Here is a 24365-nt window from a genome sequence, read left to right on the forward strand (position 1 = left end):
AGGACAGTAAAGACTTGACAGAAGAAGACTACGTAGAAGAGCGCAGGATGACTTCCTGAAATTGGGAAGAAAAAAAAAAAATAAGCAAAAGAAGAAAGTGAGGCAACAGTATCCACAGTTCAAGCAAAACCATCTTATTGCTAGAGGAGACAAAATTCAGCAATAGTGTGTATCACAATTGTGTACCAAATATGTTGATGGCTGATACAATGCCTCAGGAAACAAAGCTCAAACAGGTAACACAAAGGCAGGAGCACACATCTAGATCTTCCCAAAGCAAACAATCATGACACAGACCACCTATGTCAAAAAGGATAACAACACTGGTAAAATATTCCTCAATATGGGCTTGAACCTGCAAGTCACTGTGCAAACAGCAACAGCCTTAACAAGCTACCGGTGACCTACACCGATGAGGATCAAGCCCTTAATTGTACTGCAACCTGGTTTAGATCCGAGCCCCAAAGTAAGAGCAGAGCATTTGCCAGAGAAAGACACCCACGCGGCAAGTTGAAGCGAGTACTTAAAGGGGATGCATGTGCACAGATGATCAGGTTTCTCTTCCGAGTTTCTTGAGGGCACAGAAATCTCTCCGCTGCTCATTGAATATTGTTGCTAACCCGGCGATCATTATGACAGACTCTAACATTATTAATGAAGCAGACTAATCATCTCAGCTATCCGTCCCTCTGACTGCATTGGGATGTTTTTATACAAACAAACAGAATTCCTACACAGGATGCAATTACAGATGAAACCTGTAAAGCAAGCAATAAGGAAGTCAACCCAAAGCAGACACGAGAAATTTTAAGGAAAGCATTTAAATACCCCAGAACATCAGCGCTTGCTCACTTTTGAAAAGATAAAGACTTGTTTTCATAAGCAAACAGTAGCTGGAGATTGGGTAGTGTCAGTGCCAAGAAACCGTTGGTGAAAACATTAGTGAAAGCACTCATTCCAAAATGTTTTATTATTTCTGTATGAATAAAATGGCGGGGAGCAGGGGGGGGAAGTCTCCTGCCATGCTGCAGTCAAGGCTAACCTATGTTCTTCAGGGTAAAAACCATGTTTTTACATTACTTGGACACTTTTGCTTCTACTTCTGTTATTTGTCGGTCTTTCATAAATCTTCCTTTTGTGCTTTTATTTCATACAACGTGCACTGAAACCACTAGTAAATGCCCAAAATTCATTATCACCTTAGTGAAGAACTACACAGCATTTTGAGGCAGAGCCAACGCTGTCACAGTCCCTGGGGCCCTACGGGAGGCATTTCCTACACCACCTCCTCTCTTTTTTCAGTGTCACATCAGAGGCAAAAAAGGAGGAGTGTGTAGGGAAGAGGAAGACCCATACACACAGCTCACAGTACGCATATAATTTTCTGTGATCCTTATAAATGTTTTCTTACTCCTTTATGCAGATATTGCATACGGCCCTACAAACAAGTGCCTCAAACGCTATGCTCAGCATCGTGGGAGCCGTACAAAAAGGAAAGGAAACAAAGCTCTGCCTTGAGATAAGTAACTCTCCTCCCACGAAGCACTTCAAGGTAAAAAGCAACCAACCTGCTGGCTGTGAAAATCTTCACTCCTGACTCCGGGCAAGTTATACAGTTTGTTTTACCAGAGTGGGCTGATGTGAAGGGCCAGAGGACCGCCAGGATTTCTATCTAGATAACAAGCAAAGCAACATCTACAGGGAGGCAGAATAATACTTCTTAGACCACAAGCTATCACGGGAAAAGATGTGCCTTGGGCACACAAACCCTTCTTCACATCTGAAGGAGAAGCAGCAGGCTTCAAGGTCCTAGCCTGTGGCAGCTGCAACAATATTATTACTGTATCTCAGCAGCTTCCCTCAAAGCGGGAAATTATTGAAGCACTGCTGGGAAAATCACTCAAACCGATGCAGGCATTCCCCGAGGGAGGAAGAGAAGGAGATCTGAGGAAACTCTGGTCCCCTGGGCTCCCATCGCAGGCGGATGGATGGCTGCTCTGCTCCAGCTCTCAAACCATCCTGCCTTTAAGACGCGACTCAGTCACCACACCTGCCACTCCTCAAACTCCCAAAGGAAGACCAGCAGTCCAGGCTGGACTCACTGGATAAACACAAGTAAATACATCGAGGTACAAGAGAGCAGGGCCGGCTCTGGCAGGGGGATAGACTCTTCTGTGTGTTGCTGCAGGAGCAGCAAAGGCACAGACCTGCTACCAACAGGCATGCACGCAGCTAGGACATACCCGAAACCACAGGGGACAACCACCCGCCTCAAAACCCAACAAAGGACTCCATCTGGCCTCAAAAACAACATACTCAAGACCAATATGATCATGCTGACATCAGGAGGTAACGAAATTGAGAATAAAATTGAACTTCAACAATCACTCAATCATATTACAACGAAGATTTTCCCAGCAAGCTGCATTTACATACCCCAACACCACAAAACTCTGTTCTTGACAACAGAGTTATATAGAGGGATGGTCACACAAGGCCGAGGCAGACCAAGACAATTGGTCTCATTCACATAATTCTATCCTCCGTTCTTTTCTACCAAATGTAGCTTCTGGAATACCAGGTATGAGTGCAGCAGGAACAAAGCCACTATGCTTGACAGCAATTCAGTAAACTCCTAAATACTGTAAGGTAGCTGAAAAAGGAGTGAATCAATAACACAGACAGACATAGTGGAGTAAAGTCAAGTCAGAAACAAAAAGGCTACCCCTAAAATATCAACACAACGGAGATCAACAGGAAGCAGCGTAGTCTGTGAAACAAGCACACCACAATAGCCACGCCAACAGAAGGCAGCCACAAGGATGCTACCTCAAACAGCTAACACTGAGTTATTATATTGGAATGCCAAATATTTCATATTGCAGCGATAAAACAACATGTGTTCAGTACCATAAGACTGTTCCTGCCCAAAGCAGCCTACAAACTCCACGCACAGAAAGTACAAATTAAACGCTGACATCAGAGAAAGATTCTGTTTTGTTGTAAGAACAAAAAGCAAACAAATATTTTGTTGTAAGGAGCAAAATGTTGACCTCTGCAAATTTGGGAAGACTTCAAGAAGCAACATAACTGCAGGCAAAAATGTGCAGGCCAGCAGAATAAAGCAGTATCTGGCCTCTAAAGCCCTACGCAGCACCACTCCCCTCCAGACTCCTCACACCTCCCTTGCCACTTCCACATGCCGCACAAAACAACAAGCCTAGTACAAAAATAAGTTTCAGACCGATACATATACTACAGTTTATCCCAAATCTCTACCATTAGTGTGTCACTGTAAATACACATATAGACAGATGACCCCTCCCCATTTGTCAGCATCCCAAAATACAAAGGAAAAATAATTGCTGAGCTGCATATTTCAGCCAACTTACAAAAAAAAAAAAAAAAAAATCAAAATAAAAAGTTCAGGGAGGGAGTTCAACAGAATGAGTCAAAATTCATCAGTGACGTGCAAACTGAATTTTATGAATGTATTTGAAGTTTTCCATGCAGTCTCTAGGTCACACATTTTAACCGCACAAACTGCTCCCTGGAACCTTCAAAATAATCAACATTGTGGTTTTTTCCTACTTGCTAACTTGCCCATGAGCCACATTTTACTCTGTAAAGTTAAAGAAAAACTCTCACAGGCTTTTGTTACTGATATTTACAGAAAAGAACTTTTGCAAAAATGCGATGCAAATTTTATCAATGAAAAGTTTAAGAGTTGCAGAAAGAATATAATAAACAATTACAGCTTTTTAATGAGATTTTTCTTGGTCAGACATAGCCCAGACATTTCCAGACATGACTAAACTCCAAGATTCCCATTTCCAATTAACACATGCATGTTACCCAATGAGCCCTTCCCCCCAAAGCCACTCAGCATGAGATTACTGCAGAATCTGATGGTCTTTAGTAGAATATTTGGCCAAACTCCAGCTCCACCAGCCTTCATGCTTATTTTTATAGGCACAGCCTCCAGCTTTGCGCTCTGGTATGCAACCTAACACCCAAGTCCATTAAACTTTCCATCAAATACACATAAAATTGAACAACAGGTAATCAAGCTGTAGTCTGTTCTCTAACTGTTAGGAATACTCTTATTGCCCTGTTTGCACCATGGCATGAAACTTAGCTAATTTTCTTGAAGGGCTTACAGTGACTATGCCCAGGATGGTATAAGACGACCGTCTGGGGATCCAGACCTGAATGCTCTTGGCAAGGGGGGCTTTTATGGACAAGATCTTGAATTTCAAAGGGGTAAATGGAGATGGCATTAGGATCTCCAACATCAAACATTCAGCGTCAAACATAACTACTGTGAAAGAGACTAGAAAAGACAAAAATTTTATTCTCTTCCAGTGGAATGAGCCCATTTATCTTGTCATCTTTGGCTACGGGGAGAGATTTGGCACTGTTCACTGATGGCTCGATCTGACTCTTACATTTATCTATCAAGAGTGGCTAACACAATTATGCAATGTCTGGCCAACTTTACAGCGTTTTCAAAGCTATCCATGTTACAGGTCTCATTCCTCACAACAAACCCTTGTGAAGGTTGTAACTGCAACTCCGTTTTAAAACTAACATATGTAGCACAGACACAGCTGTCAGTCTACAGAAAACTGCTTAGAAACTGATGTTGAATAAGCCCTGGTTTATTGCTGTAGAAACATTTCAATCCGTTCAGATGGCTTCAGTTTGACTTAGTATTTTAAACTTGGACACAACTTTTGGTAATGCCTACAATGAAGCACTGACATGAGGGGTGAACTTAACCCCAGAACTGAGCCATGGACGGACAAATCCATTCCTGCTGCCCTCTGGAAGGATCCTGAGAGGTCAATTTGGGTAGCTTGTTAGAGCTGAAGAAATCTGCAGTCTTCATTAAGCACCAACAGTAGCTCTTTACTAGTCCAATTCGGTTTCCCCAGGATAGCATGCAAACTACAGATTTTACATGGTAAAACAAACATTACTTCCAGATGTAACAAAGGCTTCATTGTGCTCATCTAAGTCTAAAAACAAAAATGCAAAGCGTATTTTTCATGAGTGAGGTTTGGGGAGAAGAGAGTGGGTGGCAGTAAGGAGAAGGGAGAGAAGAGTTTGCACTTGAAAATTAACGTGTGGTTGTTACCATGAGCACCATTCCAACTGTTACTGTTTTAAAAGTTTTCTAAAATACGTAACAGTGGCATGAAATTTGCAAGGCAGCAGAACTCAACTGATACGGAAAGGAGGAGATATTATTCCTCCAGTGATTTGGTAAATTAAACCATGCAGCATCAACAAAAAAACCCAACCAAAAAACACCAACCAAAAAATCCTTTGGTTTTTGGCAGCAGTTCACACTTCTGAACAGAGCATGTTTAAGTATTAGGCTTTCCCACCTGCAAGGCAAAGGATCCTACATTGCTAGAGAAAAGTGACACCCTGTATCACCTGCCAAAGCACATAATACAGCTAATTACATTGCGTGTCAGTGCCAGGCCCAGCCAAATCAGAAACGGGGGGAAATACATGCTTCTCTGTCACTGTCTCAAAGAACTGTGTGTTTGAACATGGTTGTCAGCTAGCATGTAATAGCAGATAAAAGTAAAACAGATTACCCATTTGTCATTCAAACTGATTTCTTTCAAGAAAAAGCTATCTAGTCTAAATTAAGTAGAAACATGTAATTAAATACTTTGCAATCCATAGCAGTTTACGGTAAAATCCCACAAGAGGCAGCCATTGCAGCTGTTGAATATGGAGGACTTGCCAGAAGCAGGATGAAAGAGCAGCAAAGAAGAGTGATACCTACCTGCCTGTATCAACATCTGTAGGTTATCAAGAGGGAACAGATTACATCTCCAAGGAACGAGCAAAATTTAAGACACAAACTTTTGGAAATGTAACTCTCAAAGGTATCAGGAAGATTTTTTTTTTAACCATTGTGGAAGAAATCTTTCCACAAATATGGATCGTTTTGGTTTCTTCTCCAACAAGGTTTTGATGGATACTGAGAGTCCTTGTCTTAGTTTAATTTTCTGGTTAATTTAAATTGTCAGTCCAAACTTAAGGAGCAAATAGGTGGAGGTGATACAATAGCAGAGAGGTGCAACTCTATATCGCTAAGTAAATGCCTACAGAAAAGGGAACAGGCATAGTTGAGTAGGAAAATGACTCCAGAAGAAAGATGCAGCAGACAATGAATAGCAGAGGTACAAAAGCATAGACCATAACTAAAGGATAGAATAAGCAAACAAAAATAACACAGATCCTCCCATACTGGAGGATGGAAAGGAAGAAGTGTAATGAAACCATGAAGGTTCAAATGCTTAGCAAGAAGGAAAAATATAGTCACAGTAAAAATTAAAAGGGGAAAAGAGCTAAGTTATAATTAAGTACAGAACACATCTATTTAATTGTAATAAGCTGCAGACACAATTGCTTGCAGATCGTAGCTATACTTTGGCTTAAATATTTCATCTTTATTCTTCAAAGACTTATCTTTCACCAGCAGTCTTGGAAAGTCTCTACAAATCATTAAGTTCACACAAACTCAGCAGTAAAACAGATACAATGTTGTGCACATTTTAACAAAAATGGACTAAAGAGAGATGAAGCAGGAAATGAAAGGCTTAACTGGAATCACGGTTTGCCTCTTCATTCCCAGCCTGTGTTTCAACTGTCAGTTCACAACATCTCTCCTGTTGATCATCACTCAGAGATTAATATGCCTGAAGATTTTGATTACCACCATGTATATCTAAGCTCATTGTTTCTAGTTTAAAATCCAACCGTTCTAATAAACGTAAAACTTTTTTGCAAATCAAAGATAGCAGGCAACATTTAAGCTAGCCCTAGCATATTCCAAGCATATACTGTTTCTACATCAACCTACTCTAACATCCTGGAAGTGTCTTCCCTGGAAGTGAATTATTTATAACTACAATGTCCTCTGACAACAGGAGTATCAAAGTAATTGCCATCATCAGTTCTGGAACTGTTTTTTATGAAAATCAGAGGTCCACCACATTGTGCAATGGGGAAAAAGAAAAAGGAAAAATATCCCAGATGGAAAAGATCAAATGCAAACAATGCAGTACAGGAAAGACTACAGCACAAGTAAGGTTTAAAATATCCCTAATACAACAGATTGTGTTCAGGCATTCAGTCTATGTGTATCCTTATAAATAAACACATATTTTAAGAATGACAACATAGCTCCTCATAGGATGTTATTTGTTAACATATACTCACATATACTTCATTGTGATCAAAGCGCTTTTTCAGATTATTGATGAATGAGTCTTCATCAAGTGGCTCTAAAAGAACCATGTCTCCCACCCCTATCATGTTGTCTAAAAGTGACGTCTTGACCTCCATTTTGGCCATTTTCTCCTGCAAAGAAAGAAACAAGGGAAAAACCAAAGAGCAAAGTTAGCTCAAAATTATTCTAATTATTCACAGGCATTATCCAGTAACACTATTTAAGGAAAACAAGTTAAAAACCCATTGAATGACACTGCTTTAAAGTATTTTTCCAAGGAACATTCTCAAAGTCATTCTATCTACCCAGGTAGTCCACACAATTCCAAAAATTTACCTTCTAACAGTCAACAATGCCTTCTGGTTCACTATGCATTAAATACGGAACTGCAAGAAACAGGAATTAAGATTCCAGTGAGCACCACATCCAGATTTTTTGGATGACTTCAACAGTGTTCAAGTGTACACAAACCCAAGTTTTATCAAAAGCTTCATCAACATCTCCAGTGTATCAAATTAGGGATTAAATTTGTCAACACCCTAACCTGAATTTCTTTCTCACCCTTACTTGCATTTCTCCAACCTCATCAACTTTTAAATGGAAACCAACTAAGTGAACTCATCCAGAGACAAAACCCACACTATTTTATCTTAATTCATGAACCCTGTACTCTAGAGTGCCTATATTCCAGTACAGTACCGCTCTTGGTTACATGAGGCTACCAAATTACTTCATTTCCTAACCAGACTTATTTGGATTTCTTTGTAATTTTACTGCTTAAGAGATCATTTTCGCTGGGCAGCAACAATCCAGCTGACAAGAGGAGTCTCTGCATCTATACAACCGGAGTGGCAAAAGGCAGAAGCCAGGCTTAAACAAGGGACCAGCATCAAACAAAGTAACCAAGTCTGATAAATGAAGTAATTGAGAGAAAGAAGTCAAGGTCAGGCCAAAACTCGACACCTATTTGTTCGTCCCAGCCTTTTACCCTTCCAATCCAAATGCCTGAGAAGATTAACCAAGCTCCTCAGGAACTCCAGGCACACAGTTACTGCTTTCAGCTTTCATGACAAGACTGAAAAACGAACGTATTAGCAGCGGCAGCCCACAAATGGGGAACCAGAGGTGAGAGAACAACTTTGCTGACAACACAAACCAAGAACCAACTACTGCACAGCTACAGCTACACAAAACAACAGTTGAGCTTCACCAGTCAGCTGTAACCTCCCAGCTATGAAATGCCGTCAGGCTGTCCTTGCTCCCCCTATCACAGCGTATTTTAATTCTAAACATTTTTTCTCATTTTTCAAAATGTCTTTGAATAACTATTAGCTTATGCAATCAGCATTAACCTGCCATAGCAGCAATCCATCAGATAATTAATTTATAACAAGCGAAGCCTTTTATCTCTTGCTTCTGTCCACAGCCACTGCGTTACTACATGCTATTTGATTTTTGAACAGTAAGTGACATTTGAGGGATATTAGATCAAGATTAAGTCGTGTTTGATGTTTTTCCAAATTCAACGAAGAGACGCGCAGCTCCACAGGCAGCTAACGGAAGTGATACAACAAGATGCCCAAAACCTGAACCAAGCCTGGGAATTACTAGAAATTCACACAGAAATGCAAAAACAGTGCTGAACTATGGTAACCAACCAAAACTGAGTCAACTCTGCTAAACAAACAGAATTTATTTTAAACAAAAACACTGGACAAATATTTTTGTAGAGAGAGATACTTTTAGTCTTAAAAGTTTACCTCTCTGAACCACCAAAAAATTTTAAATATTCATAAAATCTTTTCAGGTTCACTTCAACTTCTGCATCCCATTAAGACAAATTCTTTAAACTACCAGTCTTGTTTCAATGACCTAATTATTTCCCATACATCAACTAGTAATTTTTGAAGGCTGAAAAAAAGAAGTCCTTCTCAAATATGGAATTTATTAAATATTGGGTTTGTAGCCAAAAAAACCCAAAAAGGCCAACACAAAAATCCTAATATGGGTAATTTCAACGTAAAAATTAAGTTCTAAGTAGTATACCTCATCTTCCATTGTGAAATTACATACCACCTACCACACTTCATGCATCACTGCTCAGGAATTTCAAGACGAAGAGCAGCCAAACCCATCAAGAACATTCAAGTATTCCCAAGCTCAGAGGCATGTTTTGCAGAAGAGGTACACAAATACACTGTATCTACTACTAAAAGCTGGACCAGAAAGCTGTATACAAATATTAATTTATCAATATATTTGAAAAGTTCAACTTTATAGTTAAAGGTTAATTTTCAGCTTGTTTTTTTCCACAATAGTTTAACATCATACTATGGTTAAAATATTTCCATTAACTTGAGAGCTAGAAAATATTAGAAACATAGGTGATGAAAAAACTGCACAATATGCCTAGACATCTTCTTTAGCACTGAATTCTCAAAATCATTTGCAATAGCTTAGCTTTTGCAAAATATTCATTCAATTATGTATGATGCAAGAGTATTCTGCCATACCAATGTCGTTAGCCCCCACTTTGGTGGAATCCAATCATAATCCCTGCTCTGATCAAACCCTTGCTACATTGCAAGACTAAACTTCAGTCAAGATTTTTAGCAATACCTCACTAAGCTCAGAAACTCAATCCAAATCCATGTCCAAGTATTTGTATTTGCCGTATATTCAAAGACGCCTTGCAGCTGGAAAACCTTTCCCATCAGTGCTGGTGATAGCGTGTTCACCACAATTTGGAGAACAGTACATAAAAGTAAGCAGCTTCTACCTATGTATGTGTTCATGCACCTTTAAAACGATGAACATTTCTCAAGAATCATTGTCAAGAAGCAGAACTACGAGAGGGACAGGACCAAAACACGCTCCTGGTGTCTGAGAGATCAGTAACGAGAGGGTGCCGGCAAATAGGAAATTAGGATAGAGGAAAGAACCAGAATGGGTTGCGTCCTTTAAAGCAAGGACACCTTTAGTTATTTTCAGATGAAGATCGCTGAATGTGGGAAGGTAGATGGAGGCTCTATTTGAACTGTGCTGTAATTTCATTGTGGAAATTCAATAAAAACTAACCTAAAAACATAAGTGGTACTCCCTCGATTTACCTAATACATTGCTTTTGTGACTGCAACATCTCATTCTGTTGACATCAAGAAAAACAACAGTGTTGTATAAAGATTACAGCTGCAAATTATTAATATAGCAACAAATTAGCTCAGCAAAAAGCCCAAAATTCTTCTAACACTTGCAGTCTGCAAATCAGATTCTTCCTCAAACATTCCCTGATCTCTCCCACACCCACTTACCACTTGAGTCTTCTCCCAAATTTAGCTTTCTTATCCCTGAAGCAAACATCGGCAGCATTTCAGAACATCTTCCTTTTCTCTAGCCATTTGTCAAATCTGTTCTTCCTCACTTTGGTCTCATATCTAGGCCTTAATTCAACAGAGTGAGAACACTTTCAACACGTTTCCATTCTCAGAAAAATAAAAAAGATTATTCAGTAATCCTTCACAGCTTGATCTGTTTTATGTTGGACAACACACTCGGGAGGAGAAGTGTAGGGCGCACTACGTCTGTAAAATGCTTTTATCCACACGTTCCCACGTTACACGTAGACTTTTAAAACACAGCCTGCTGTATCTACTGCTTGTAATGCCTGGATTGCCATCCAGCTAGGCCAGTGGAATCTAAAACATTCTCGTCCCTCTTGGCCGCAAGGATGGCAAATTAAAAATTACGCTATTCCACAGCCACAGCAGTCCTATCATCAGCTAATCTGAAATGAGAGCTAATGAAAACTATAAATAGAAGATGATACAGAGAATAGGCAAAACCCCAAAAGCCTTGTACAATTAAGTTCACACATCCTCCAAGGGGGAAATGAAGTAATACCCCGTTATTAGCATACAGCATGTTACGGAATTGTCCAAGGTTTTCCACATCACCCTCATACAATAAAACAGCAACAACTGTCAGCAGCTTCCTACGGATGCACAGTCCTTAGTCCTTAGTTTGCATATGCAGCACTGGAATTATCACTGGCTGCAGAGGTGGCTTGTTTTTCTTCTTTTGTGGCACTGTAGCCAAAGGACAATTTCCCTACCATCAAAATTGTCACAATAGATGTACTCACATGTGCTTCAAACTCTAACTGTTAAAAAAAAAAAAAGCCTTTGGTTTCACTACCACCAACTCGCTGTAGAAAATAACCACCTTTTTCTTTCATAAGAGTTAACAGGAACAACCTGCCACATCAGTAATTCAATAGCAGAGTTCAAACTGATTTCATGTTCCAGGTCTGATCCCGAGCCCCCGTCAGGCTGTCTTTATGCTTGCCCACTCATTCCCTTTTTGCTCTGTCAGGGAGCAATCGTCCCACACAGAGCAGGGACACTGACAGGCCACTGCTGCAAAAAACAGCTAGGGACACAGTGTCATTACCTGAACAAATCAAAACCAAAAGGGACTATAGCCATCTTGTACTACTCATGACAAGTTAAGTACCAATTTAGCAAGAGGCAGGATTTAAATTCGTCCTGTTCTGCTGCCCAACAAACCCCACATATCCCTGATCTCTGACTGATGCCCAGAAAGTGCAAGTCCATTAGAAACACCTTCTGCTGGTTCACCAGGTAAACTGAGGCAGGCTCTGCAGATGAACTATTATAGTGCCCTTTTCACTCAAAGCTAGATTTCCCGACATCAGCATGTAGGCAAATATTGATATCATCCAAAGAAAATATTTGCTTTGCCTCCAGATCCCCTAACTTTTTAGACGCTGGATGCTCCAGGGAACCAGTGCATGCAGCATCGGCTGCCTGGCCACTGTCTGCTAGGAAAACCTGCACCCTCCTGCCCAGCTGTGACTGCTCACAGATCTTGCTCTGTCTCCAGCAACGTGCTGAAGAAAAGAGTGTGCAGAGAACAGCGCAATGCTGCAGCCCACGATTTCTTCCTGCAAGAAAATGGACTTGAGAAACTTGACGGACAGACTGCAGGCAGGAATGTTAATAGATATCACAACAGTAAAAGCACTCTTTAAGAACTAAAATGCTTCCTCTGATTCTCCATCTTTCCTTTTGGTTTGGCCAATGTCTGAATATCTTCTGAATTTCTTTTCCTCCCACAGTCCTACCGAACAAATCAGTGTTTTCCAAACTGAAAAAGTTTTAATTTGGGGCTTTTGAATTAGCTAATGTTTCTCACATCTTACCTACCAAGCAAGAGTTATTATTTGAAAGCCTTGTGCAACTTCTCTTTATTTTCTGTAGGCACTGAACATTACACATGTGTACCAGATTCCTTGAGTAGTTAACAACAAACAGCTTGGGTAAATTACAAAAGTAAAATGCGGCATTAGAGGGTATATTTGTATTAGGACTGCAGGAATGTTTGCATTCAGCATCAGCTAAACGGGAACGGCTCTTTAGCAACATCAGATTCGGACAGAGTTGCACACCAGTGACTGCAATTTAGATGACAGAAGATTTGCCCAGCAGAAGTCCACAGGAGGAACGAATGCTCTGCTGGCTCCTGCCACCAAACGCCACGCATTTAGCTAAAGGTTGGGCAATTTTCAAGAAAGAAACAGGCCACTTAAAGTACTGCTGAACAAACAGCTGCAACCACGTGAAGCAATATCATCTTTTAGTAGTTTAACAACGGAGGCTTAACTGCAGTTTAGAAAAAATGACAGTGTAATAATTAGAGTTTGTTAGGAAGTGTACAAAATGTTTGCTGGGACATTATCTCCTACTGACATAAAGAGTGGCTGAAACTTCCTTCACTAACAGGGCTCAGGTGCTTTATAAAGGCAGAGAGGAGAGGTTTGGTTGTTGTCGCTGGAGTTCTCTGGCTTTTGTTGGCGGGGGGGTATTGTTGGGCAGTAATTAGTCATTATCAATCCCCCAAAAGTGAGAGAGATGCCTCTTTTGTGCCTCTGTTCATACCCTTCATCACAAGACTACGCACCCCACTCGTATCACATAAAAGGTGCATAGTATCTCACCACAAAAACAAAATAACCTGAGCCATGTATGCAGAAGATACAGCTTTGCCTTCCTCTTCCCTAATGAAAGACTAATTAATGAGCCTGGAGGAAGGAGTGAGGGGCTGTGTTTGCATTTCTCTAAAGCTACTTTCTGTAACTTTTGCATAATAGTTTGAATAACACTAGCAGGGACATTACCCGCTGTTAAGAGAAGAGACCGTGGGGTGTATCTCTTCTACTATTTCTACTTTATAAACCCAGCAGTAGAGGTTTTCAAATTACTTCTAATAATTAGTTTGCAACCACAACACAATAACTGCCCCCAGTAATTGCACTCAGGGGTTGATCTATTTCCTAAGTCAACTTGCAGCCTCGCTTTAACTCATCTGGGTCTGTCATACAGTCACTCTAGGTTTTGGGAAAAACATTTGGTCCTTCAACATTGCTAAGGTACCCTGCTTTAGCACCTGCTAAAATACAGCCTTAAAAATAAAAATCAAAAGATGTTTCGTGCTCCACTTTTACCCTGCAAAAGTTCCTTTACACTTTGGATTATATTGACAGGTTTCAAAGATTATAGGTGTGGAGTAGCCTTTTCCATAAATTATTATTCCGGAGCCTGAATTTTATATTTGTTTTTTAAATTACTTCTGTTTGACAGTAAGAACACCTTGGGCATTTCCAATGCATAAGGCATCTGGAAATAGGTCTTCACTAACAAGGCTGATTGCAGTCCCAAATTCTGGTTAAATTCCCACCGACTTCAGCAGAAACAGGATCCATGGTGGTTTCTTACATTTAGGTTTTTCTTAGTCATTGTCTAACCACAGTGTTTCATAACCATTCTAGGTCCACATCTACAGAAAGGGATAAAATATTCAGGAATAGAGAGGGTCTCTTTTTGGCACATACCTTGCTAAGATTCTCTTGAATCTTTTTCAAAATAAGGAGCAAAACACGACTGCAAAACCAGAAGTTGTCAAAGGTCCTGCCTTCTTCCCCTAAACCAAAGACTAGATTTCAGGCTAACAGTGTTATTTGGACAACATGATTTTTTTAAAAGTTGTCAGTACAGAACACGAACACAAAGAAAACCTCCTTATTGTTTCATGAAAATCCACAAAAGTTAGCTTTTATTACTGGAACTGGATATCTGAACTCTACTAAGTAAGGGGTGCCCTTTTAAACTGATTATCTTCATCTTTCAAGCTGACGCTTTAAGTTTTCTGCCAATTTTTTGGGATCCTGCCCAATCCAAAGGTTATGTTTGCATAGCTGTTGCAGAACAGGGGCATGAAAACCAAGGTAGCACTTATTTATTTTGGGGGATCTTCTTTGTTTGTTGTATGTGACACACCAGTAGCTTGTTACCACACCAGAGCTTGAGTTCAAAAGATCCTCCAATAGCAGATCCCCACAAAACACCACTTAAAAACAACCAGCCCTCACAAAGTTAAAACATTTTTCAACTGAGGTTTCACTCCTTTGGGAGCGATCCAGCGATTAACTGTAATCTATAGCTTTCATTTATACTTTTATTATAATAGGGTTTTTACTTTCCCTTCCACACAAGCACATGGGCAGAGAGCAAGCCTTGCTTTCCTCCAGTCAGCATGTGAATCACATCCCTGATACAGGCAAAAGAAATCTACTCATGGTGGGGCAAGTGGAGTGAACACAAATTATGTCATGTCAGTAGGTGGATATTAAGAGATGTCTTAATACTACAGGGTTAAAATACCAGAGTACGTGCTAATCTTCTCCTCAAATGCTGATGTGTGTTCCCTGTTAAGCAGTCTGTGATAAGCCTCGAAGATATGCAGAATATGAAATAACAGAACAGGTAACACCACAGCTTCACTCAGCTGCTGAGAACAGACGGAGAAGCAGCCACAGAAAGTCATCATGGCAGTCACTGAACCAGACTTAAAACTGGGCACCGACAAACACAAAGCTAATCAAGGAGCTTCAGGAAATCCAGATCCCAGAAGAGGCGTTGGTGCCCCTATCTACCCACCACCAAACCACCCATGATAACTAAGCTGACCCGTAACTCCTAGAGCAGCTGGCAGACACCATCACACTCACAGGGTTACCCACAGAGCAAGGTCCAAGTTTCCATGCACCCATATTCTCTTCCAAGCACTAAAAGTCTGAGTAAAGCTAAAATTTACATGGTAGGAAGCACTGTGTATTTCCACACCATTCACTTTCCTATTCAATTTAAAACAGAAGGAAAAGTAGTCACCCAAACACCACCCCAGAGATCTTATTCTTGCCCATTGCAATTTCCCCCTCCTGGAAACCTCACCTGACAGGCTCCTTGTAATATTCATGAACAATATTTGGAATGTTTTTAACCTAGTATTTCATAAAAACAAGATAAATCATGCTAGCTGTACACGACTTGGTCTACGCACCTACTCTGTCGTACATGCCTAATCTTGAATTTCATTCAAAGAAGAGAGGAGTAAAGGACAACAGAATAGCTAATTTTCTACACGTTTGTAAAAGCAGTCAAGAGAGGTGACTTGAGCATAAGCATCCCATCACAGATGCAGCCTGCAAGGAGAACAAACACCTTGTTAAGTACCACTGAACCATTGCAGAAGCGTTTCACACGATTCCCTAGCTGCAGAAAAGCTTCAAATGGAAATTATTCCTTCTTTGCAAGTCAGTCTGTCACAAGAGGAAAACCTGCAGGAAGTCAGACTTGATTAGTCCCATTTCTCCCAGGACTAGCTGCCAAGGTAACAGAACAGTGCAGGGTTTCACCCTACACCTTGCCGTCACTGTCTGTTCAGCACATCAATTTCTCTTCAGCAAAACACTGCCATTTTTAATGAAAAGGAGGGGGGAAGAAAATAAAAAAAAAATTTGGTGCAAGCGGTGCAGGAAAAGGAAGTAATATTTGCCTAAACCCAAGCTAAAAAAGCATCTATTTAAGGGCAGAGGAAGCTTAGACACATTACATGTACTGTTAGATGTGTTTGCTTGTTTCAAGCGTTAAACAATATCCACCGTTTTGTCACCGTCATTCTCAACAGTCATTTTCAGTACGACACCTGAAATCACAGGATAAAAGTAATCAATTTCTAAATCAAGGTATCTCCAGTTATTCCTGTGTATCTCTTATCAAGGGATATCTCGGACAATGGGGGCAGTTCAAGAAGCTGCATTTCAACACACAGTAATCACTCTTGTCCATACAGCCATGAACTTAAAAGCCAGCACACTGTTTTTATTAACATCTAGCATGATAAACAAAGGCATTTCCAAACAAAATGTAACACTTCGCAGATTTAGAGACAGACACCTTCCTAAAACATCAATAGAAAGCACCTCCCTCCCACAAAAGGAAAACAGATGGTCTCCCAGCAGAGAAACTCAACATACACCCACAGGTACCGAGTTTTCCCTCGCTTTGTTTCAGCGAGAACTATCATCTGGCAGTTTAAGGAGCAAAAAGATCTATTCACATGGGATACATGTAAGTTTCCCCTGTGGCAGAAATCTGTTACGAGGTATGAGGCGCTACGGCTCTACCCTTGCTTGCCTAAAGATTTGCCAGGGTTTCTCCTGGATTGAACTTTGTTTTGACACAGCCTTGTGCTCTTTGATCACTGAAGGTAATCTCCAGAGCCCTTTTAACTCCCGCAGCCTGACAGTCTGTGAGCTGAACAATGGCAATAGTGGCTATATCTGTTCTGCATGTTTGAGGCCAGTGCCAAAACCACTGTGTCACAGAATCATGACTACTACACAGCACTACTCCAGAGCGTGATTTTTCAGCCTTCTAATGTTGCATGAGAGATAGTCCCTACAGCAGGCCTAATTTCTAGCCTAAATTTATTCATGGTCAGCTAATATCCACTTCTTGCTTGGGCTAAAGCTATAGGGGTTTTTTTTTGTTCTCGTTTTAAATTTAAATGTGTTTTCTTCCTCCCAGGAAAACATTTAGAGAGGATCTTCTCATGGTCCTCATTCTGAATAAAGCATAGCCAGGATTGCTCATTTTCCTCTCAGCAGCTTCTCCACCCCCCTGACCATCCCAGTAGCCCTTTTCTGCTCGCAGTCCTAGTTGAGCCCATCTTTGCTGAGCAGGGTTAACCAAGGCTGTACAGAGGATTCCTGGTATGTTGTGGCAGCGGTATTTCCTCACCTCAACCAGGAATATTCCTTCCAAGAGAAGCAGATTCTTTTTCACCCTCTTCACTACTCTTTTTCCCTCTTCAAAGTTTGACCTGGAACCAGGACTTTCCTAGCTTATCCTGTGAGACTAAGCACGACTGCTCTGTCAGTCACAGACTTGCTCTAACAGGTAAAAACTAGGAAAGGTCTCCAGACACTCAGGAATCAATTGGTTACTGGTTTAGCTCTAAGGTTTAACTTGTTTAGCTTGTAGGTTTAATTACTCCCAAAAATTATCTGCCTCTCAACTCCTACTATCTTCCTTCTGACCTTTCTCCAAGCCTCTCTTGATGAGAAGGGAGAGCAGCTGGTATTCCTGCCACAAGTTAGACATCCCAGATATTCCTTCTTCCACATCGGAGCGTGAGCCCCGCTAGAAAAAGCTTTTTTCTCCACCCTTGAACAAGAAGCTCTAGCAAAGCTACTTGCCAGACGGTTAACTGGTCCCTGGAGTCCCAGAAAAAAGGGCACCTCTTCATCTCTCAAGCCAGTGTCGCCAGCACCTCTCTGTTAAGCTGCTTATTTGCTTCTGCAGAGGAACAATGGAGAGAGTTAATACCAACTTCACTCCCTTCAACAGCTCTCCTAAAAGCAGAACTAACTTCTCATTACAGTGCTATCCAAAGAGTCCTTATGCAATAAGGACGTAAAGGATACCTCTTTGATCTAGTAAGACACCATTAACTGTCCTACAAATTGTTTTAACACAAAGGCATTAAAATACAGAGAGTAGGTGCAACTTCCTTTGCTCATGGTTTCCCGAGATACAGAATTCAACAACCAGTAGTTTCCTTGTTTCATTTCTGAGGTGCAGGTTCTTCAAAGGTCAGGGGGAAAGTTAAAGCACAGTATCAGGACATTACATATGCTCTATTGTGCACAAAAAAACTGGTTACCTTAAGGTCAAGCCTTTACAAAGATATTCAAACACCAGTGTACTCTTGCAGACACAAGGAAGAAGAGACTCCCTAAAGAAATTCTATATAAAAGAGTAGAAACAATTCAGGATGTGACTGCTCTGTACCTGTTTTTATTTCCAAGTCCTGCAGCTTAAATTATTCTTATTTCTAATTCAAAGTACCCCCAATAGCATTTCAGAGCATACAAACTAAGAAAATTATGGAAAATTACAGAAAAAGGAGCAGAGAGAGAAAAGCCAGAGAGCTCACATACAGAGCATATTTGTGAGCCCAGGAAACTTGTACCAATGCTGACCAGGCTGTGGTCGCAAACTTTTAAAAACTGTTTTCTGCTGACAGTAGGGAAAAATGAGTCTCTCCTTGTTGCCTGTATTTAGAAAATAAAGAAATCTACAGCAAGCAATTCGGTTAGGACAGTACCCACCAACCCTTCTGTTACTCAACACCTATTCCTCATAATTATCTCTTTTTCTCTTCCTATATGCTTTTTCTTTCTTCCTGCTATCTTTGCTTTTCATGGTCCTCTTGCCCAACAGCATAAGGATTTCTGCTAATACAAGACCCTCGTAAGGACTGCTGCCTCCACAAGAGAGGGATAACAAGGCAAAGTTTACGAACATAATTAGTTTACCCACACCAAAGCAATTCAGAGGCAGCACTGCACGAAGTCAGGGCCAAAGCAATTACCTAAAGCCTAAGATACACCCACTCCCCACACCTGCAAAGGAGAAAATCTTTGTTACAGTAAATGTTTCTCACCCTCACTCCTTGGGACTCTGGGTATCTGGATTCCTGGATTCCTTATCTTGGGCCTTCAGCTTGTTAAATGTTAAGTCTGGCTGCTTAGGCTAGAGGCCACCTCTTGATTGCTTTCATCCCAACGGCTCAAGCAGTAATGTGCGTGTACATGCGTGTGCACGTATTTTCCACTGGGGAGAAAGGATGCTGCTCTCGCCTCTGGGGTCCATTACTCCTGCTGTACTGTCTGCACAGAATGATTCCCCAACCCGTGTACATCTGAGAAGGGGACTTCATAAGTCTGCTCCATCTCTGAAACCCTATTTTGAAACTTCAGTCTCTCTCATTGAAACACTTTCATCACCACGCTGACTTTGCTAGAGGAATTAAAATATATCAAGAAATGGACACACGTTTACTTGCTGATACCATATGGGAAATTTCCCAGTAACAAGGAGCTGGGAGAGACAAAAAGATTGTCTGCATGGTTTTCTCCAAAAGCTATGTCGCTAACTCTGCACATGCAAAATGACAATTCGGATGGTTCTAGCCCTGCGGCTGGATGATATGTTAGTCTAAAACCTTGAGTCTGTAGGCAGCTCCAAAGACTCTACAGTTACTTAAACACAGGTAAGCAAAAGGTGAGATAAACTGTTTGGTTTTACAAGTTTCTTCAAACACAGAGCAAAGGATCAAAAATGGCAGGAGTCACTGGAAATGGCCACACGTACCAGAAAAGCACACTCCAGCTCTACTGAAAGAGCCTGTCACAGGCCAGGCTGGTCCCTGAGGATCAAGTCAGATATTTCACAGTTACCCATCTCCCAGGATATGATTGCAAGCATGATATGCCAGTGGCTTTGGGAGGCTGGGGGACAGGCACCAGAGGTGAGTAAAGTAGTAGAGGCCACTTGGTTAGAGAAAAAACAGCTTGGCAGGAGACCAAAGACAAAAATGATGAGGAAGTGTGGAAAAGAGTTTATGTCCTTACTGAGGTATGGAAGCTGGGAACCCCAGAGAGAGTTACAGAAAGACTTCCTTTATTTGCTCAGTGAGCAGAGGTACTTCTATTGAAAGGGAGAAACACCTACTATTCTTCTTTCATATGTTTTTAGGTATGTGAAAGCACATGGAAATGTTTTGAGAACCTCACCTTTCTCTTCCCCCATCACTGTCCCCCAAGATGGGCCTTAAGTCCAACAGCAAAAAAGAGGAGATCCTGGTCTCCACACTCAGCTCAGACACCAAAATCTGGAGTCATAAAAACCAAAAGAGCAAAGCTTTCACAATCTACAAGCAAAGTGGGGCACAACCGTAAAGGACGTATGTTTTGAGACTAATGCTCAAACCCGGCAGGAAAGATTCACAAAAAGACCCTTGTTGCAGTTCCACTATTCTCTTTAACAGCTGCTTCACAGCATACAACAAAGAGTTGCAACCCTTTCCACCATCACATCAGCACAAAAGAAAAAGCTCTTCTTCTACTTTAGTATTTTTTTTTTCATTCTAGGAACTGCAAAACAAAAGAAAATTAATGTTATTCTTTACTGCTTCTTTATGACAAAGCATGCCTTGATGTTAGTTTATACATCAGAAATCAAGCTCTGGTTTCCTTCTTCTTGGAGGATATGAATGAAGAGGTTACATAAGGGTGTAATAGGAGCTGTTACTTCCTTTCCCAGTTGAAGAGAAAAAGCTGTGGATCAGGTTACAGACTCAAGGGCTGGTCATCACCACTGCAGCCTCCCTAAATTTTTTGCCAGCAGTCCCCCACCAAACAGGAGAAGCTACTTAGATACCTTTTATTTCAAAGTAAGAAGGCTCTGTGAATTTAAAAAACTAAGTACATAGCTATTAGGAGGGGGGGAAAAAAAAAGCCTTTATTTTTGCCTTTCATCAAACTCAGGAAATTCCCTAAGCTTGACACATACAATCACTCAAGTCACCATCTTCCATTTCAGTTTGTTCTTCATTAGCACAATAGAAAGGATGAATGAAATGCAAGGTAAGATTTATAGGACGGTCTGACACATGAGCTGCACTAAATAAGCTAGCACACCGACAAGAGTGCTTAACTTTGGCCAGTATGTTAGCGCTTGTCCCAGCTCTGGCACATCGGGCAAGCAAAAGGAGGAAACGCAGAGTGTCCAGATGAGCCTGCACAAGCACTAAGCTGTTCTCCAAACCATCCCGCTTGCGCTTTCTTCACCTTCCTCTCCGATTCCCAAGCCACTGCTATTACTGCTGCCGAAGGAAGATGAGATCAGACTCCAACACGAGGAATTTCTGTTCCCACAGAGCTCAGAGAAACCGGATGATCTCAGAGGATCATGTGAAGCAAGCCCATGACACTTCCATGAGGCAGAGTATCTCCAGTATATTGCCAGCAGTTTCTTAAAAGTGCACAGTGGGAAAAATTAATGGCTTTGCTTATGTTTCCAATTTCTCTCTCCCACTTCCTCCTCTCATTCGCCAGACTTTTATTTTCCCTTCCCCCAGAAGCACTAGTAGGCTTGCAATGTACATTTGCCCTTCTAAAGGGAATCACATCAAGTCTTGCGCGAGGTTTGAAAGGGCCAACACACATAGCTAAATTAAACTACCGTCCCCTGGCATCGTTTCCTCATGGAGTTCCTCCCCACAGATGTGATTTAACAAGGTCTCTTACCAAAAAAAGGAAAGAAAAAAAAGCAATTTTCTGTGATGTAAGATGCTTTCATGAGTTCCTTCACCTTTGCCTTGTGGCACTCAATCTGTTTGCGGTGCCCATATGGAGCCAGAAGCTTTTAAGGTGTCCATCACGTATGCCATCTAACACCACATAGGTGTTTTCAGAAACATCTTCTTTCCTAAGGACAGGGGGAAGCTTGTGGTAACCTAACACGTCAGTAATTGCTACACGATGGTAAACACCAGCGTGAGCAGTGACCACTGTATGTTACTTTGGGAATAACGGGAATGCTACAACTATTACAACTTTGCACAGAATCAAGCCAGAGGCAGCACACTGCATTAAGCACTAAATTAAAGACATTCTTAAACTCAGGCCTGGGACAACTGGAAATAAAAACACATGAAGAGAAGAACGTCGTTACCTTTAGTATGTTTAAAAGCGGCCAAGCACTGATCTCGACTTCAACAGATGGGTCGGACTATTTCTGTTCCCCAACACTGTGCGCTTTTGGGGAAAGCCTTGTTTTTGACACAGGGCTTGACAAAGTGATGATTCATCCAGGGAAGGATGGGCAGCTTGTTGCCAGCCTTAATTCACCATTAACAATAGGACAGCCGGATATGGGAAACTCATGATTCAACACAAAAATTGCAGCGTCAGCCATTTTACCTGACCTTTACATTTTCCAGTGGTAATTTCTAATCTGGATGTATTTTAAATAGTTTCTCCAACATACATTTTAAGAGTAGTTACCTTTTATTTCATTACTGTTACGTTTGTCCTTTAGGACAGTAGTCCTGATTAAATACACAGCAATTGACTTAATCGCATCATCTGAAATTGCAAAGGTTTAAATGACTCGGAAAAGCAAATAGCGTGCACGCACACAGACGGACCTGCACAAAGGTACAGCGGGCAAGACAAGTGAGCGTTGCACCTATGCACTTTGTGACTGCACCGCCGGCCCCGCTCGCTGCAGGCCCTGCTAGAATGGCCATTGTTTTGCACGGGGGACCCTGGCCGCTCCGAGGAACAAAGGGATGCCCTTCCCAAAACACAGCGGCAGCAGATGTCCTACACCCAATCCCGACAGCCTCGGCCTCCACAGGCGCAGACAGATGGTCTTAGCTGGGAGGCTACACCAAGCCGTCCCCTCGGGCAAGCTCTTCGGGACAACGACCCTGCCCTGGAAAGCCCTTCCCTGCACGTCTTCTCCAAAAGTTACCCGAGGGCTGAATTTATCATCCCACTCCAAGTTACCGATGCTCTTCCCACGGTCCTCCCTCTCCCCATACCCGAAGCCGCTCTTTTGAACTAAGCGAAGCCGCGCACACAGGGCAATTCTTTTAGACAAGAAGGAACAGACGCCAGGGTCTCTTCCCAGAAACACCGCACACACGTTCTTCTTTTAAAGGGTAAAATCCGGACCATCTCTGCACGTGTGCACACCAGCATTCACGCCTAAACTAAGCTGCCCAAAGCCCACAACCATCCACCAGATGCTAACGAAAGCCACAACGCCCGCAAATCGTCCCGAAGGCGCAGTTTCGCCCCGGGAAGGGACGCCCAGGAGGCGCCGGGGCTCCCGTGCTCGGCACCCGGCCCCCGGCACCGCCGCTCCCTTCTCCCGAAGGACCCGGCGCCGAGCCCTCCCCACCCCGAGCCTTTGCAGCACCGGCCCCGGCCCCATCCCCGCGGCGGGTCCCGTCCCGCCGGGCTGCCCCTGCCGGAGCCCCGCCGGGGCGCAGGGCTCCGCGCCGCGCCGCCCCCGGTCCCGCACAACAAAGGGGGCCGGGGCCGGCGGTGCGGGCAGGCGGGATCCCGGGGGGGAGCCGTACCTCTGCCGCCGAAGGGCGCTGCCCGCCGTCCCGCGGCCGCCCGACGCCTCCCGCCCCGAGCCGGCGGCGGACGCTGCCCTGCCGAAGCCGCGGCGGAGCGGGGCGCGGCGCGGCGCGGAGCGGGGCGCAGCCCCGGCCCCTCCCCGCCCGCGAGGGGCGGAGGCGCCGCCGCCCGCCGGCCCCCGGCAGCGCCCGCCCGCCCCGGCCTCGCAGCGCCGCCCGGCGGGCGCGGCTCCCGCGCCGGGGGCTCCCCGGCCCGCCCCGGAGCCCCGCCGCGGCCACCCGCCCCGCCTCGCCTGGCGCAGCGGCAGGGCCCCCCGACGGCAGGGCCCCCCGACGACCCCGCAGGGGCTGAGCAACGGCAGGTGCTGCGAGCCGGAGCCCTCCTCACCGGTCCTCCCCCGGGCGCTGCAAAGGGCGGGGGGTGCGCATGTGTTTCACCCCTCCTGCCTGTCGGACGCCTCAAACCTGTAAGAATCGGCAGTGCTCCGGTTCTGCCCCGGCATTCAATTTTTCTTCCTCTATAGTTCACCTTTAGCCTTCAGAAACGAAGCAAAAAAGAGAAACTGGCCTATTTTAGCATGACATCGAGCATCCCCGACCAGATTTCTGCAACAACGTTTCCAGCACCTCCTCAAAACCTACCAGCATTTTTAGCATCCCAAAGTATTCACAGCAAGCTTTGACAGAACATATCTTATCTGCCCAATCCTGCTCCTCTTAAGCACATAAGCCACCAACAATGTAG

The 24365-nt window shown here is 42.9% G+C and overlaps 1 protein-coding gene across 1 annotated transcript in view; it reads right to left on the reverse strand.

The window, feature by feature from the left end:
* The window catches only part of MYO1B (myosin IB), a 113720-nt gene extending 90088 nt beyond the window's left edge, over nt 1-23632 (reverse strand). The window contains exons 1-2 of the mRNA XM_059820790.1: nt 23618-23632; nt 7249-7389 (exon numbers count right to left, since the gene is read on the reverse strand). Of these exons, the coding sequence (XP_059676773.1) occupies nt 7249-7383 (135 nt within the window). The 5' untranslated portion in view covers nt 7384-7389; nt 23618-23632. The remainder of the gene's footprint in view (nt 1-7248; nt 7390-23617) is intronic.
* Nucleotides 23633-24365: the final 733 nt, after the last annotated feature.

The sequence above is a fragment of the Gavia stellata genome, chromosome 8, assembly GCF_030936135.1.
Source record: "Gavia stellata isolate bGavSte3 chromosome 8, bGavSte3.hap2, whole genome shotgun sequence".
Lineage (NCBI taxonomy): Eukaryota > Metazoa > Chordata > Aves > Gaviiformes > Gaviidae > Gavia > Gavia stellata.